This window comes from Pan troglodytes, chromosome 6 (assembly GCF_028858775.2).
Source record: "Pan troglodytes isolate AG18354 chromosome 6, NHGRI_mPanTro3-v2.0_pri, whole genome shotgun sequence".
Lineage (NCBI taxonomy): Eukaryota > Metazoa > Chordata > Mammalia > Primates > Hominidae > Pan > Pan troglodytes.
Window position 1 is genome coordinate 71,445,051 of NC_072404.2, and position 18,351 is coordinate 71,463,401.

The following is an 18,351-nucleotide window of genomic DNA, read 5'->3' on the forward strand; positions in this document are numbered from 1 at the left end:
CGGGAGTTGTGGCAGGTGCCTGTAGTCCCAGCTGCTCGGGAGGCTGAGGAAGGAGAACTGCTTGAACCCAGGAGGCGGAGGTTGCAGTGAGCCAAGACTGCACCACTGCACTCCAGCCTGGGTGACAGAGCGAGACTCCGTCTCTAAAAAACAAAAACAACAACAAAAAGTTAAGCATTCCTAGCCTCTAGATGTTCATGGTTAAGGGAACAGATTGATAATGTTTACTAAACAGACCCAGACATAAGGGTGTCCTGATATCCCGCTGTCTTGAGAACAGAAGCATTCCTAATTTTGCTTTAAAGATAATAATATCGATTCTTGCAAAATATAGTCATTAAGAAAATTAATCCATTACCACAAACCCTTGTAGTAGAGCACATCTCCCCATAATCTTTAAAAAATTTTTTTTATCCTGTGTATAAGCAAGTATTGTACCTAGGGTGGATGCGTTCCTCCTCTTACTTTCGGGAATGCCCTACTCTGTATATGGAGTAGCCATTCTTTTATTTCTTTACTTCCTTAATAAACTTGCTTTCATTTTACTCTGTGGACTCGTCCTGAATTCTTTGTGTGTGAAATCCAAGAATGCTTTCTTGGGGTATGGATCCGGACCCCTTTCCGGAAACAATTTTGCCTTCTAAACATGACCCAATTAGAGTTCTGGAACTTTGCCTAGGGCTTAGAGTTAAATAGGATTTCACTATTCACTTAAATTTACATAACATATTAGCATTTTAAAGAGACTTGAACTTAAGTGATTATATTTGATGACCCACATAACTCTGTACATTAGTGAGAGAGGGATCTGTCATCCCATTTCACATATGAGGATTTATTCCTTTCCTCAATAGATTGCCATAGAGTACCTATTAAGAGCCTTGGCTGGGTGCTGTGGCTCAAGCCTGTAATCCCAGCACTTTGGGAGGCCAGGGTGGGCAGATCACCTGAAGTCAGGAGTTTGAGAACAACCTGGCCAACATGGTGAAACCCTGTCTCTACAAAAAATAAAAAAATTAGCCAGGGGTGAGGGCAGGTGCCTGTAATCTTAGCTACTTAGGAGGCTGAGGCAGGAGAATCACTTGAACCCGCGAGGCAGAGGTTGCAGTGAGCCGAGATCACACCAGTGCACTCCACCCTGGGCGATAGAATGAGACTTCTGAAAAAAAAAAAAAAAAAACACCTCACACGGTTTTAGGTGCTATTAATACAGTAAGAAACAAATAAACAAAGCTCATTGCCCTTGATGGACTTTAAAAAATGATCCAAGTATATGCTGTCTGTAAAAGATACACCCTAGACTCAAAGACACAAATAAGCAAGTCAAAGGATGAAAAAGATAGACTATATGAACACTAGCCAAAGAGGTCTGGAATGGCTACACTGATAGCAGACAAAACAGACTTTAAGGCTGGGGTCAGTGGCTCACGCTTGTAATCCCAGCATGTTGGGAGCCCGAGGCAGGCGGGTCACCTGAGGTCATCAGGAGTTCAAGACCAGCCTGGCCAACATGGTGAAACCCTGTCTCCACTAAAAATACAAAAAAAAAAAATTAGCCAGGTGTGGTGGCATGCACCTGTAATCCCAGCTACTCAGGAGGCTGAGGCAGGAGAATCGCTTGAACCTGGGAGTCAGATGTTGCAGTGAGCTGAGATCGTGCCACTGCACTCCAGCCCAGGTAACAGAGCAAGACTCCATCTCAAAAAAAAAAAAAAAAAGACAAAAGTTGTTACTAGGGCAAATAAGGACATTTTACGACGATAAAAGGATCAATTCATCAAGAAGATATGGCAATTATAAACACTTAGGCACCTAATAACAGAGTTCTGAAATACCTGAGGCAAAAAACTGAGAAAATATAGGAGAAAAATAGATTTACCAATAAAAGTGGGAGATGTGATTACCCACTTTCAATAATGAATAGAACAACCAGGCAGAAGATCAAAGAAGCAAAGAAATAGGAACTGGAACAGCATTGCAAACCACCTAAAACTCTCTACCCAACAATACCAGAACACACATTCTTCTCAAGTACACATTCTCAGGAGAGGCCATACATTAACACATAAAGAAGTCTCCATAATTTTTAAAAGATTAAAATGCACAGTATGTTATCCAACCACATGGAGGTCAAGGCTACAGTGAGCCCTGATTGCCCCATTGCACTCTGGTCTGGGTGACAGAGCAAGACCTTGTCTCAGAGAAAGAAAAAAAAGTGAAAAGGTGGCCACATAATAGAAAAATATAATTGCAAATTATATATCTGGTAAGGGACTTGTATCCAGTATGTATAAAGAATTCTTATAACTTCACAATAAAAGACAATCCATTTAAAACATAGGTAGAGGACTTGAATAGAAATTTCTCCAAAGAAGACATACAAATGGCTAATAAGCACATGAGAAGATACTCAGCTAGTCTGGCCAACATGGTGAAACCCTATGTCTATTAAAAATACAAAAGAGGCTGGGTGCAGTTGCTCTTGCCACAAATCCCAGCACTTTGGGAGACTGAGGCGGGCAGATCACCTGAGGTTGGGAGTTCAAGACCATCCTGACCAACATGGAGAAACTCCGCCTCCACTCAAAATACAAAATTAGCTGGGCATGGTGGCACATGCCTGTAATTCCAGCTACTTGGGAGGCTGAGGCAGGAGAATTGCTTGAACCCGGGAGGTGGAGGTTGCAGTGAGCCAAGATTGCATCATTGCACTCCAGCCTGGGCTACAAGAGCAAAACTCTGTCTCAAAAAAAATAATAATAATAAAAATAAAACCATAAAAATACAAAAAAAATTAGCTGGGCATGGTTATGATGCCTGTAATCCCAGCTACTCCGGAGGCTGAGGCAGGAGAATTGCTTGAATGCAGGAGACAGAGGTTCAAAACCAGCCTGGCCAACGTAGTGAAACTCGGTCTCTACTAAAAATACAAAAATTAGCTGGGTGTCGTGGCAGGTGCCTGTAATCCCAGCAACTCAGGAGGCTGAGGCAGGAGAATCTCTTGAACCTGGAAGGCAGAGGTTGCAGTGAGCCGGGATCGTGCCATTGCACTCCAGCCTGGGCAACAAGAGAGAAACTCCATCTCAAAAAAAAAAGTAAAAAAAGAAAAGTTTGACAGCCCTTCAAATACTGCTAGGTTCCATGATGGCCCTGGATCCTGCATTGAAGAAACCATATGGGCAGATCCCAAGCCATCACAAACAACATATAATGCACAAGAAGGAAAACTCTGTTGCTGTAAGCCAATGAGATTTCAGGGTTGTTGCTGCAACATAACCTGGTGAAAGCTGACCAACAGCCCAGAGAAAGATGCTCAATCCATTTCAAGGCATAGAGAAGTTCCTGGATCATAAGGGTTCAACAGTGTTTATCACTGCAAATATACTCTGACTTTCAACATATTAGGTTGGTGCAAAAGTAATTTCAGCGTATTAGGTTGGTGCATTAAAAGCAATGGCAAAAACCGCAATTACTTTTGCACCAACCTAATAACTTCTCAATTTGCACTCACTCAATTTAAATGAAAAGCCTTTTCCTTGGATCCTTGAAAACATTCTGTCCTAGAACATCATCAGGCTAAGGATCGGAAGGCACGTGTTTCTGCCCTAGCTCTGCCCCATGACTCTGGTCACAAGGCTTGCTTTTTCTGGGGCTCTGTTTCCTCGTAGACAATTACCAAGGTTCCTTTCAGCTCAAAGAAGCTTCTGAGTCTACAGACAAACAACTACTAGAATCTTCCATGTCAGTCAACAAATGTTAGCACCATCAGTCATGAAGCTGGGTGATTTGGGGACCTCAGCTTCTTCATCCTTTTTTCCCTTTACAGGATTTATGTCAGGCTTTACCCACGGTCCATTTTCAAGGCAATGGCATTTTTTTAATAGGTTCCTACAGCAAAGCACAGTGTTTTTATTTTTGTTTTTCTAAAATTAAGTTGGGTCACAAAACTGTTAGAGGAAAAAAAGTGGTTTTCTAGAGAAGGGAGAATGCTTTATGGGGGTTATAAAAATCTTTGGCAGCTTGGCACGGTGGCTCAGGCCTGTAATCCCAGCTCTTTGGGAGGCCGAGTGGGCAGATCACCTGAGGTCGGCGGTTCGAGACCAGCCTGACCAACATGGAGAAACCCCGTCTCTACTAAAAATACAAAATTAGCGGCCGGGCACGGTGGCTCATGCCTGTAATCCCAGCACTTTGGGAGGCTGACGTGGGCAAATAACGAGGTCGGGAGATCAAGACCATCCTGGCTAACATAGTGAAACCCCGCCTCTACTAAAAATACAAAAAATTAGCTGGGCATGGTGGCAGGCGCCTGTAGTCCCAGCAACTCGGGAGGCTGAGGCAGGAGAATGGCATGAACCCAGATGGCGGAGCTTGCAGTGAGCCGAGATCACACTACTGCACTCCAGCCTGGGCGACAGAGCAAGACTCCGTCTCAAAAAAAAAAAAAAATTAGCTGGGCATGATGGCACATGCCTGTAATCCCAGCTATTCGGGAGGCTGAGGCAGGAGAATCACTTGAACCTGGGAGGCGGAGGTTGTGGTGAGCCAAGATCACACCATTGCACTCCAGCCTGGGGAACAAGAGTGAAACTTCGTCTCAAAAAAAAAAAAAAAAAGAAAAAAGAAAAATTGGCTAACCAAGTATGTCTTTAACTTATAGGACTAAATAAAAAACCAGGGCATCATCGAAGTAGAACTCTGAAATGCTGTGGTTGGCAGAGCTCTGGACTGAGAACTAAAGTCCTGGATTCCAGCTCAGTTTTTTTGTCGTTAGTCAGCCAGGTGACCTTGGGCAATCACTCGATTTCTCTAGGTTTCAATTTCCCTGTGTGGGAGCAATAAAGGATCTCCAAAGTCCAGTCAATCAATCAAACAATCAAATTAGATAGTGGTGATGATAACATGACTCTGTTATGATACTCAAAGCTGTGGAATTGTGTACTGTGAGAGGGTAAATATTATGGTATGTAAATTATATCTCAATAAAGTTGTTCATACAAAACCATCATGTCAAAGAGCTTACAGTCATGTGAGCATGGAAGAAACTATGCTGAACAAGTCAGTAAGGCCACGTGCAGTGGCTCACGCCTGTAATCCCAGCACTCTGGGAGGCTGAGGCAGGCGGATTACAAGGTCAGGAGTTTGAGACCAGCCTGACCAACATGGTGAAACCCTGTCTCTACTAATAATACAAATATTAGCCAGGCGTGATGGTGCACACCTGTAATCTCAGCTACTCAGGAGGCTGAGGCAGGAGACTTGCTTGAACCCAGGTGGCGGAGGTTGCAGTGAGCTGAGATCATGCCATTGCACTCCAGCCTGTGTGACAGAGTGAGACTCCATCTCAGAAGGAAAAAAAAAAGAAGGGTCAGTAAATTACTCAGCATATTGGGTGGCAATAAGTGCTTTCTGGGGAAAAGTGGAGCAAGGAATGGGGACATGGAATGACAGCTAAGTGGGAGACAGTTATTAAAAGATGGTGGTCAGGGAAGTCCTCACTGAAGTGACATTTGGGTAAAGACTGGAAGGAGATGAGGGAGTGAGTCAGGAATATGCAGGGAACAGCATTCCAAGCAGAGGGAACAGCAAATGAAAAGACGGAGGCAGGAGAGAGCCTGGAGTCCTTAATGAGGAACAAGAATGTGTGGCTGCATAGAGTGAAATATGGGAAAGGAATAGAAGATGAGATTGGAGGATGACGTGGGGTAGAAGGAAGAGTGGGAGGACCATGTGGGAAGTTGCAGGAACTAACTTCAGCTTTATTCTCAGCGGAAAGCAGCAATGGGTTTTGACCTGAGAGCCAATTTGATCAGAGGTTTTTAATTTTTGTGTTTTTTTTTTATTTTTAGTTTTTTTTTTTTTTTTAGAGTTGGAGTCTTGCTCTGTCACCCAGGATGGAGTGCAGTGGTGCAATTATAGCTCATTGCAGCCTCCAACTTCTGGGCTCCAGTGATCATCCCACTTCAGCCTCCCAAGTAGCTGGGAATACAGGTGTGCACCATGACACCCAGATACTTTTATTTTCATTTTTAGATTCGTAGAGATGGGGTCTAACTATGTTGTCCAGACCGGTCTCGAATTTCTGGCCTCAAGCGATCCTCCTGTCTTAGCCTTCCAAGGTGCTAGGATTACAGGTGTGAGACACCACACCTGATCCTGACCTGTGTTTTATGGGATCTTTCTGGCTGCAGAAGAGAATGGACTGAAGAGGGGCAAAAGTAGAATAGGGAGAGCAAATAGGAGACTATTGCAATTGCCCAAGCTCAAAAAGATGAAGTGATTTACCCAAAACATCCAGAAGGAGTGTGGGGCAGCTGGCCTCTAGCAATGGGCCCAGTGAACCATAGTCACACCCTTGTGGAGTCTCCTCCCATAGTGAATTGATGCTGGCCTCTGACTTGCTTTAAACAGTAGAAGCAGTAGAAGGCAGAGGAAGTCATGCTCTGTGATACCTGAGCACAGGCATCTACGATTTTTGCAATTTTGGGGGTGCTCTGAGCTGCCATGTTGAAGTCCAGCTATCCTGGGAGAGGGACCATGAGGGAGAGGCCCCATGGATAGGAGAGGTTATCCTAATGGGGCTTCCAGGTGACTTCAGGCCCAATGACCAACGAGGTGGCTGCAGTCACCCAAAAGCCAGACCCACAGACTGCCTGGATAACCCACATAATTAAAAAGTAACAAGTGGTGTCTTTGCTTTAAGCCTCTAAAGTTTTTTGTTTGCAGCAATAAGCAATCGAAACAGAAAGCTAACTGCATAACATCAAATAATTGACTTTATTAATATTGCTAATAAATTGGCCTAGCAGGTGTCACATACAAGCACTCACAAGGCTCCTTATTTTATGATAAGGGACTAGAGATTTGCAGTGCTTTTACTTGGTAATTTTCCCAGATTTGTGATTCTGGAATGACTATAAACATTATTTGCCCCTTATGCACTGTTTAAAAAACTGGTTCTACCCACATGATTTATGGGCAAACTTCCTTTTTCATCTTGTATACAATATTTTCTGCCTTATGCTTGGTGTTCATTAAACAGTTGCCCTGTTCTATATAAAGGGTAAAATGAACTAGGCTTAAAAGCCATTTTAAAGGGGCTTATTATGTTTTGATGTGCTGTTTTGAATCTGTGGGCACTTGGGCACTGAGTTCGTAATGTGGAAAAACAAACCAGGGACTGCTGGGGGAAAAAATGGTACATTGAACACATATGTGTAATTTTGCTCTATTTTGAAGCTCCTTAATCCATAATTTATAGTCTGAATTGTATTAATCCCATAATCCATATGTTGAAGACTTAATCCCCAGTATCTCAGAATGTAACCATATTTGGAGGTGCTTTTAAAGAGTTAAAGTGGGCAGGGCATGGTGGCTTATGCCTGTAATCCCAGCACTTTGGGAGGCTGAGGCGGGCAGGTCACTCTAGGCCAGGAGTTTGAGACCAGCCTGACCAACATGGTAAAACCTTGTCTCTACTAAAAATACAAAAATTAGGTGGGTGTGGTTGCACATGCCTGTAATCCCAGCTCCTCAGGAGGCTGAGGCATGAGAGTCACTTGAACCAGCTAGGTGGAGGTTGCAGTGAGCCAAGATCATGCCCCTACACTACAGCCTGGGTGACAGAGAGAGACCCTATGTCAAAAGAATAAGAATTTTAAAAATCAATAAACAATAAAGAGTTAACATGATTAAGATGAGGCTGTTAGGATGGGCCTTAATACAATCTGACTGTTGTCCTTGTAAGAAGAGGAAATTTGGGCTCACAAAGGGATACTGGGGATGTGTGAAAACAGAAGAGAGACCATGTGAAGACATAGAGTGAACATGACTATCTGTAAAGCCAAGAAGAGGGGCCCTAGAATCAAATCAACCCTGCCAGTGCCTTAACATGGAACTTTCAGCCTCCAAAACTGTGAGATAATTAATTGATATTGTTTAAGCCACCCAGTTCATGGTATTTTGTTAGGGCAGCAGCCATAGCATATTAATACACAGAAAAGGAATTTTTATTTATTTATTTATTTTTGAAATGGACTCTCGTTCTGTTGCCCAGGCTGGAGTGCTATCTTGGCTCACTGCAACTTCCACCTCCCAGGTTCCAGCGATTCTCTTGCCTCAGGCTTCTGAGTAGCTGGGACTTCAGGTGCATGCCACCACGCCCGGCTAATTTTTTGTATTTTTTAGTAAAGACAGGGTTTCACCGTGTTAGCCAGGATGGTCTTGATCTCCTGACCTTGTGATCCGCCCACCTCGGCCTCCCAAAGTGCTGGGATTACAGGTGTGAGCCACTGCGCCCGGCTGAAAAGGAATTTTTTAAAGGGCCCTGTTTTGGTTATCTCTTGCAGTGCAACAAACTACCCAAAACTTACTAACTTAATTTTATTTTGCTAATGATTTGTGATCAGGAAATCAGGAATAACTCAGCTGAACAGCTTGATATTTTTTTCATATTGTATCAGCTGGAGTTGCCTAAGTAGACATAGAGATTTTATTTCTATGGGAGCTCCCGCACGTGCCTGAGGACTTCTAGGAGTTCAGCATTGGCCTGTTGGAAAAAGCTCTTTATCTACCTCCACATGGGCCTCCTCATGGCTGCTTGGGCTTCCTCACAGTATGGATTTCAAGAATGAGTGTCCCAAGGGAGAGGAGGCAGAACTGTAAGCTGCCTTAAGTCTCTTAAGGCCTGGTTGTAGAAAATGGTCAATTGTCCTTTCTGCTGTATTCTATTGGATGAGCAAGCACTAAGGCCAGTTCAGATTAGGAGAAGGGGATTAGACCCCACCTCAAAATTGGAGGAATAGCCAAGAATTACTGGGCAGCTTTACTATTACTATAATGTTAATTTTAGATTCAGGGTTACATATGCAGGTTTGTTATGTGGGTATATTTCCTGATGCTGAGGGTTGGGCTTCTATTGATCCTGTCACCCAAATAGTGAACATTGTACCCAATACAAAAGTTTTCAATCCTTGGCCCCCTCCTTCCCTGCTTTTGGAGTCTTCAGTGTCTCTTCTTCCCATGTTTATGTTCCTATGTACCCAGTGTTTAGTTCCTGCTGATAAGTGAGAGCATGTGGTATTTGGTTTTCTGTTTCTGCATTAATTCACTTTAGATAATGGCTTCCAGCTGCATCCATGTTGCTGCAAAGGACATGATTTTGTTCTTTTTTATGGTTGCATCATATTCCATGGTGTGTATGTACCACATTTTGTCCATCCAATCCACTGTTGATGGGTGCCTCGGTTGATTCCATGTCTTTGCTACTGTGAATAGTGCTGCAATGAACATATGGGTACAGGTTTCTTTTTGGTAGAATGATTTATTTTCCTCTGGATATATACCCAGTATTGGGATTGCTGAGTGGCATGGAAATTCTATTTTTACTCCTGAGAAACCTCCAAACTACTTTCCTGAGGCTAAACTAATTTACATTCTGCAGACAGCTTTGATACTATGGGGATAATTTCACAAAGATAGGGCAAAACAGAGGAGGAGACAACAAAAATAAAATTTTGGAAGAGAGCTAAGAAACAAACTCATTTAGAAGACCCAAGAAAGCCAAATCTTAAATTGTTAGAGAGGAAAAGAGTAGAGTTAAGTCAATATACATCACAGTATCTTCAAAATGCTCAGGAATGGAGCCTCCAAGTACTCCTGGAACTGAAAGTGCAATACTAAAATAAAAAATGGGTTGTCAGCTGTTTAAGGAACACCCCATCCCCAGTCCAGCTGCCGAAAGTCTATCTCAACACTCTACCCTCTAAACAGCAACGGGGATATTGAGCCTCTGAAGATCCAAGCTTCAGTCTCCGTAATGGAATGCATCAGCTGTAGGCAGGAATGACTTACTCTAATAGCTACGTTAGTATTAAGTGACCACATATATCAATTGAATGATGAAACACCACCACCCCACCTTCTTTTCGCTGTACCCCCTATTTCTTCTTGTAGAGAGGTGGCAACTAGGTCTTTGTAACCTCTAGGAATAAGTTCTACCAAGTCTTTTCTGGGAGGCTGACCAGTCATGGTCAGCTAAGAGCTAAGTCATGAGAATACTGACTTAAGACATGCACTTCACTGGCAGGGATGCACAAAGTGAGTGGGTTCCTCTTAGGCTCAGAGGGTCCCACATCAGGTTTTGTTTTTGTTTTTGTTTTTGTTTTGACACAGAAGTTTGATCTTGTTGCCCAGGCTGGAGTACAATGGTGTGATGTCGGCTCACTGCAACCTCCGTCTACTGGGTTCAAGTGATTCTCCTGTCTCAGCCTCTCGAGTAGCTGGGATTACAGGCACGTGCCACCACACCCGGTAAATTTTTTGAATTTTTAGTAGAGACGAGGTTTCACCATGTTGGGCAGGCTGGTCTCGAACTCCTGACCTCAGGTGATCCGCTGCCTTGGCCTCCCACAGTGCTGGGATTACAGGCGTGAGCCACCACGCCAGGCCAACACACTGGCCTTTTTGTTCCCTTCCCTTCAAATATACAGAGCACTAAAGATAATCAAACACTTGAGGAAGATGTCTAATATGAAAGATATAATATTTTTTATTTTTTATTTATTCATTTTATTTTATTTATTTATTTTTTCTGAGACGGAGTCTCACTCTGTTGCCCAGGCTGGAGTGCAGTGGCGAGATCTTGGCTCACTGCAAGCTCCACCTCCCGGGTTCACGCCATTCTCCTGCCTCAGCCTCCTGAGTAGCTGGGACTACAGGCGCCCATCACCACGCTCAGCTAATTTTTTTTTTTTGTATTTTTAGTAGAGACAGGGTTTCACCATGTTAGCCAGGATGGTCTTGATCTCCTGACCTTGTGATCCAGCCGCCTCAGCCTCCCAAAGTGCTGGGATTACAGATGTGAGCCACCACACCTGGCCATGAAAGATATAATAAACCCATGCATAGAAAAATAGAAATTGGAGGAAACAGGAGCTATGTAGGAAGAAGATAACTTAAAAACAAATCAGTAACAACGACAACAAAATCAACTATCATTTCAACTGGCCAAAACCAAAACAATTTAAGCAACAAAATAAAAAGCTTTTATACCTTGATTTACAATCCAAGGTGTAAAATAAGTAGCTATGTGTCCGTAATGATAAAAATAAGTGATTGTGGCCAGGAGCAGTGGCTCACACCTGTAATCCCAGCACTTTGGGAGGCCGAGGCAGGCGGATCACGAGGTCAGGATTTCGAGACCAGCCTGGCCAATATGGTGAAACTCCATTTCTACTAAAAATACAAAAATCAGCCAGGCGTGGTGGCATGCGCCTGTAGTCCCAGCTACTCAGGAGGCTGAGGCAGAAGAATCACTTGAACCCAGGAGGTGGAGGTTGCAGTGAGCTGAGATCATGCCACTGCACTCCTGCCTGGGCAACAGAGTGAGACTCCATCTAAAAAAAAAAAAAAATGGTGGTAGGGTGGATGGGGACCGTGGGGCCTGTAACTTACTAGGAGAGAGGACAGGTTGCTTTCATATGGCTATACTTATATTCTTTTTGAAACACATTTCAAAAGGAGAACCACATCATAAATGAATCACATTTATTCATGATCTTGATTTGCATGGCTTAGTGATACTCAAATTTAGTACCATTGCCTAGAACATATTAAATGCTCAATAAGTACCCCTTGCTGAAAAACACTATTATTAACATTCACACAGTCAATGTTTTTTGAGCACATACTAAATGCTGGAGCTGCTATGGTAAATAAGACCAGTGTGGGCTAGGCACCATGGTGCATGCCTGTGATCCTAGCACTTAGGGAGGCCAAGGTGGGAAGATGGCTTGAGCTCAGGAGTTTGATACCACCCTGGCTAATATGGTGAAATCCTGTCTCTACAAAAATTAGTCGGGCATGATGGCTTGTGCCTATAGTCCCAGCTACTTGGGAGGCTGAGGTGGGAGGACTCTTGAGCCTAGGAAGTCGAGTCTGCAGTGAGCAGTGATTGAGACCATGTCTCCAAAAATGACAACGAAAAAGATCAATGTGAGACCTCAAGGAGATTAAATGCTGCTGAGAGAAACAGGCAAAAAAATAAAGACAAATGAATAAATGACAGATTGCAGTTATGTGCTTTAAAGGAAATAAGCAAAAATTGCTGAGGTGATGTAGGAAAACATCTAGGGAAAGTTTCTTAATATGAGAACTGTTCCCTTCATTTATAAATTGTTTTTTATTGAATCTATTTATTTATTTATTTGAGACAGAGTCTCACTCTGTTGCTCAGGCTGGAGTGCAGTGGCACAATCTTGGCTCACTGAAACCGCCACACCTGGGTTCAAATGATTCTCATGCCTCAGCCTACTGAGTAACTGGGATTACACACATGTGCCACCATGCCCAGCTAATTTTTTTGTATTTTTAGTAGAGATGAGATTTTGCCATGCTGGCCAGGCTGGTATCAAACTCCTGGCCTCAAGTGATCCACCCACCTCAGCCTCCCCAAATGTTGGGATTACAGGCGTGAGCCACCATGCCCAGCCTATAAATTATTTTTATATATACTAGACCAGTGCTGGTTTAAAGGACTAAATTATACTCTGGTTATGTTTGTTGTTTGTTGAATTTAGGTCTTGCTGTGCTGCCTAGGCTGGTTTTCAATTCCAGGGCTCAAACTATTGTCCTTTCTCATTATCCTGAGCAGCTGGGATTACAGCCACCCTCTCCTGCCAAAATTACTAAATTAGATACAATTGAGTTATCTGTTTATTTTAAAATCCATTAAGCTATAAATAGGCCAGGTGCAGTGGCTCACGTCTGTAATCCCAGCACTTTGAGAGGCAGAGACGAGAGGATCACTTGAGGTCAGGAGTTCAAGACCAGCGTGGCCAAGATGGTGAAACCCCGTCTCTACTAAAAATACAAATAGTAGCGCGGTGTGGTGGCAGGTGGTGTAATCGCAGCTACTTGGGAGGAGGCTGAGGCAGGAAAATCGCTTGAACCTGGGAGGCAGACGTGGCAGTGAGCTGAGATTGGGTCACTGCTCTCCAGCCTTGGTGACGCAGGGAGACTCCCTTTCAAACAAACAAAAAAACCTATAAATGAAAGATGACATAGTTCCTAAAATTTTCTTCTGCTTATTTATCTATAATTTTGTTTCAATTAGTAAGATAAATCATTGGTAATTTCTTTAAAGTTTTTAAACAGATGGTTATAATGCAACATTCCATTACCTGTAGCAACATGTTGCAAATGTAAGTACTAGATCAAATACTAAGCTTGACCATCCTTCCGGAAAAAAAAAAAAAAAAAAGCCATGCAATTTTGATAGTTCCTGTATAATCCCAGGCAACAAATCCCAGACTTCTGGATTTAATGGGCCAGTGAGGAAAAATTTCAGAGTGGGAGTTGAAAGTATTCACAAAGGGATACCAGCTTGAATTTTTAAAAATGGGAAGAAGATAATATCAGAACACAGGAATGTCATATAAATTCAATAATTTAGTTTTATGACAGCACATGGTCTTTATTGAACTCATTTTGTCATAAACTGGTAAAAACTGTTAAGGACGTGTGCACATCCATCAGTGTTTATTCATACAATCAAAGACACATGTGGGCTTCTGGTTTGTATACCCAGAAACTGTAATACAGCATTTTGCCTGGAGATGATCAGACTGGATTTCAGGGCTGAGTTCTCACTAAGCCAGCTCATACGCAGGCATTCGTTTATCACTGGAGCATGTATATTTCCAGTGAGTCAAGACTCATATCCATTCTGTGATTTCTAGGAATGATCCCAAACAGAGAATCAGAGTGAATAAAAGCCAAATGGAGTTGGAGGGGTTTAAGGAAAATTTCATTCAAGCTATTAAAAAAAAAAAGTCTTGAATTTTTCCTAGTCCACAAAAGAACATATGCCTTGTATCTTGAATACTTAGGCTCATCTGATACGGTGTTTGTGTTTTGACAGTGCCAGATTCATAACGTTTCTGAGTTGTACTTTCCTTACTGTATAGCTCCCCATTTACTGACTAGAATATATTCTCATGAGCCAGATAAAGAGACAACTAATAACTTTATTTAATTTTGCTTTGGATCTTAATTCTTTTTTTTTTTTTTGAGACAGGTCTCACTCTGTCCCCAAGGCTGGTGTACAGTGGCACAATCTTGGCTCATTGCAACCTTTGCCTCCTGGGTTCAAGCGATTCCACAGCCTCAGCCTCCCAAGTAGCAGAGATCACAGGCACATGCTATCACACCCAGCTAATTTTTGTATTTTTTGTAGAGATGGGGTTTCGCTCGCCATGTTGGCCGGGCTGGTCTAGAACCCCTGAGCTCAAAGCGACCCATTCTTCTCAGCCTCCCAAAGAACAGGCATAAGCTGCTGCACCTGGCCTTCTTAATTCATTTTTAAGTGATAATGATTTTAATAATGGAATGTCTTTCAATGTCCAAAATATATGTGTGTGTATACACACACACACACACACACACATATATATATGTAAAAGATTGGATGGTAAGATTTACCAGCCAAAATGGCCTATGGAAGACAATGTGGGTAACAGAGGTAACAGTGGCCTATTTATTTATTTATTTACTTATTTATTTACTTTTGAGGCAGAGTCTTACTTTGTCACCCAGGCAGTAGTGCAGTGGTGCGATCTCAGCTCACTGTGACTTCTGCCTCCTGGGTTCAAGTGATTCTCCTGCCTCAGTCTCCCGAGTAGCTGGGACTACAGGTGCATGCCACCACGCCCAGCTAATTCTTTGTAGTTTTAGTAGAGACAGGGTTTCACCATGTTGGCCAGGCTGGTTACCAACTCTTGACCTCAGGTGATCCGCCTACCTCAGCCTCCCAAAGTGTTGGGATTACAGGCACGAGCCACCGTGCCCGGCCATATTTATTTTTTAATTTAAAAAATTTGTTTTTTAATATAAAGGAGGGGTCTTGAAATGTTTCCCAGGGTGGTTTCCACCTCCTGGGTTCAAGTGATCCTCCTGCCTCGGCCTCCAAAACTGTTGGGATTGCAGGCATGAGCAACCATTCCTGGTCCGTAGTTTTGTTTCTTTGTTTGTTTATATTTTTTTGTGACAGGGTCTCACTCTCTCACCCAGGCTGGAGTGCAGCAGCTGCTCACTGCAGCCAAAACCTACTGGGCTCATGTGATCCTCCCACCTCAGTCTCCTGAGTGCCACCAATTGTGTGCCACCAAGCCTGACTAATTTTTAAAATTTTTTGAAGAGACCAGGTTTCACTGTGTTGCTCAGGGTGATCTTGAACTTCTGGGCTCAAGCAATCCTCCTGCCTTAGCCTCCTCAAATGTTGGCCCATAGTTTTAAGTAGTAAATCCTTTTCTGTACTTCTGAAGTTTTTATCATCGTATGTAAAATTTAGTGATGTCACATGAATTTGCTTAAAGTATAGATTATTTTCATAATTCTAGGAAACCAGATATTAAACAATAAACTTATTCTAGGAGTTTAGTTATTTTATATATATATATATGACAAAGCCCCATCTCTATATATTTATAAAACATAAAGGCCATGGGTGGGGAATGGATGGCAGGCACCATGTCTGGCAGCAAAGGTGGCAAGAAGAAGGCCCTGAAACAGCCCAAGAAGCAGGCCAAGGAGAAGGACGAGGAAGATAAGGCTTTCAAGCAGAAACAAAAAGAGGAGCAGAAGAAACTCGAGGAGCTAAACATGAAGGCCATGGGGAAGTGGCCCCTGGCCACAGGTGGAATTAAGAAATTTGCCAAAAAGTGAGCTGTTGCTTGTGCCTGAGGAAATGGTAACCCTTTATTTCATCCATATTGAAACATCTGTATTCCCTGCCATAACACCTTTTGCCACCTATAGCTGGAATTAAGTGTTGTCTTGGAGCTGTTGTACATTTAAGAAAAAACTTTTGTGAAATAAATAAATAAATAAATAAATGCCAGGCGCAGTGGCTCATGCCTGTATTCTCAGTACTTTGGGATGCCGAGGTGGTGGATCACTTGAGATCAGGAGTTCAACCAGCCTGGCCAACGTGGTGAAACCCCATCTGTCCTAAAAAAAAAACAAAAAACAAAAATTAGCTGGGCGTGATGGTGGTCACCTGTACTTCCAGCTACTCAGGAGGCTGAGGTGGGAGAATTGCTTGAACCCAGGGGGCGGAGGTTGCAGTGAGCCAAGATGCCCACTGTGCTCCAGCCTCGGTGACTCCTTCTCAAAAAATAAAAAACACAAAAGTGGCCGGGCGCGGTGGCTCACGCCTGTAATCCCTGCACTTTGGGAGGCCGAGGCGGGCGGATCACGAGGTCAGGAGATCGAGACCATCCTGGCTAACATGGTGAAACCCCATCTCTACTGAAAATATAAAAAAATTAGCCAGGCGTGGTGGTGGGCGCCTGTAGTCCCAGCTACTTGGGAGGCTGAGGCACGAGAATGGTGAGAACCTGGGAGGCAGAGCTTGCAGTGAGCCAAGATTGTGCCACTGCACTCCAACCTGGGCGACAGTGAGACTCTGTCTCAAAAAAACAAACAAAAAACAACAACAACAAAAATAAACCCCCACAAAAGTAAAAAATATGTTGGGCCGAGTGCAGTGGCTCATACCTGTAATCCCAGCACTTTGGGAGGCTGAGGCAGGTGGATCATGAGGTGAGGAGATCAAGACCATCCTGGCCAACATGGTGAAACCCTGTCTCTACTAAAAATACAAAAATTAGCTGGGCGTGGTGGTGCACGCCTGTAGTCCCAGCTACTCGGGAGGCTGAGGCAGGAGAATTGCTTGAACCCGGGAGACGGAGATTGCAGTGAGCTGAGATCACACCACCACACTCCAGCCTGTGCAACAGAGCAAGACTCTGTCTCAAAAAAAAAAAAAAAGAAAAGAAATGTTAACTGTTTAGAACAGCTTGGCATACTGTGTTTTGTTTGTTTTTACTTTTTTTTTTTTTTCTTTGAGACAAGGTCTCGCTTGGTCACCCAGGCTGGAGTGTACTGGTGTGATCATGGCTCACTACAGCCTTGACCTCCCGGATCAATTGATCTTTTACCTCAGCCCCCCAAATAGCCGGGACCACAGGTGTGCACCTCCAAACCTGCCTAATTTTTATATTTTTGGTAGAGATGAGATCTCGCCATGTTACTCAGGCTGGTGTCAAACTCCTGAGCTCAAGCAAACCCAAAGTACTGGCACTACAGGCATGAGCTCCCTGCCTGTCTAGTAATTTTTGTTTGGTTGGGTTTTTTTTTTTTTTTTTGAGACAGAGCCTCACCCTGTCACCCAGGCTGGAGTGCAATGGTGCAATCTCGGCTCACTGCAACCTCTGTCTGCCAGGTTCAAACGATTCTCCTGCCTCAGCCTCCTGAGTAGCTGGGATTACAGGTGCCTGCCACCATGCCCAGCTAATTTCTGTATTTTTAGTACAGACAGGGTTTCACTATGTTGGCCAGGCTGGGCTTGAACTCCTGACGTTGTGATCCGCCCACCTTGGCCTCCCAAAGTGCTGAGGTGTGAGCCACTGCACCCAGCCCTGGCTAGTAATTTTTTAATAGTGATTATAATTACAAGCAAAGGTGTAATATATGTTTGTAAAAGTATTAAGTGAACTAGGCTGGGCGTGGTGGTTCACGCCTGTAATCCCAGCACTTTGGGAGGCTGAGGTGGGCGTATCACGAGGTCACGAGTTTGAGACCAGCCTGGCCAGCATGGTGAAACCCCGTCTCTACTAAAAATACACAAATTAGCCAGGCATTGTGGTGTGTGCCTGTAATCCCAGCTACTTGGGAGGCTAAAGTAGGAGGTGGAGGTTGCAGTGAGCCGAGATCGTGCCACTGCACTGCAGCCTAGTCGACAGAATGAGACTCCGTCTCAAAAATACATATACATTTATTAAGTGAACTTTCCAAAACAGTGGACTTCAGCCAAGTGCAGTAGCACACTCATGTAGTCCTAGCTACTAAGAAGGCTAAAACCTTCACTTGATAGCCTTATTGAGAAATATAAGCCTATATTCAAAAGAGACTTTTCATTCCTTTTAAAAATGTCACTTCTGTTTTTATTAACTTGTGATGAGGCATATGTTGTTGTTGTTTTCTTTGTTTTATTTATTTTTTTTTTTGAGACAGAGTCTCACTCTCTCACTTTGTTGCCCAGGCTAAAGTGCAGTGGCACAATCTTGGCTCACTGCAAACTCTGCCTCCTAGGTTCAAGTGATTCTCCTGTCTCAGTCTCCCGACTAGCTGGGACGACAGGCGCACACCACCACGCCCGGCTAAGTTTTGTATTTTTGGTATAGATGAGATTTCACCATGTTGGCCAGGCTGGTCTTGAACTCCTGAGCTCAGGTGATCCACATGCCTCAGCCTCCCAAAGTGGTGGGATTACAGGTATGAGCCACTATG

At 43.5% G+C, this 18,351-nt stretch overlaps 1 protein-coding gene across 1 annotated transcript; it reads left to right on the forward strand.

Annotated features, from left to right (window-relative positions):
- The first annotated feature begins 15,520 nt into the window (after positions 1-15,520).
- LOC112207706 (translation machinery-associated protein 7-like) lies at positions 15,521-15,723 on the forward strand. The gene has a single exon (XM_054656346.1). The coding sequence runs from the start codon at positions 15,529-15,531 to the stop codon at positions 15,721-15,723; it is 195 nt and encodes a 64-aa protein (XP_054512321.1). The 5' UTR covers positions 15,521-15,528.
- Positions 15,724-18,351: the final 2,628 nt, after the last annotated feature.

What these genes read in the sequence shown, in the direction of transcription:
- LOC112207706 (XM_054656346.1), top strand. Translation starts at nt 15,529, where the DNA reads ATGTCTGGCAGCAAAGGTGGCAAGAAGAAGGCCCTGAAACAGCCCAAG.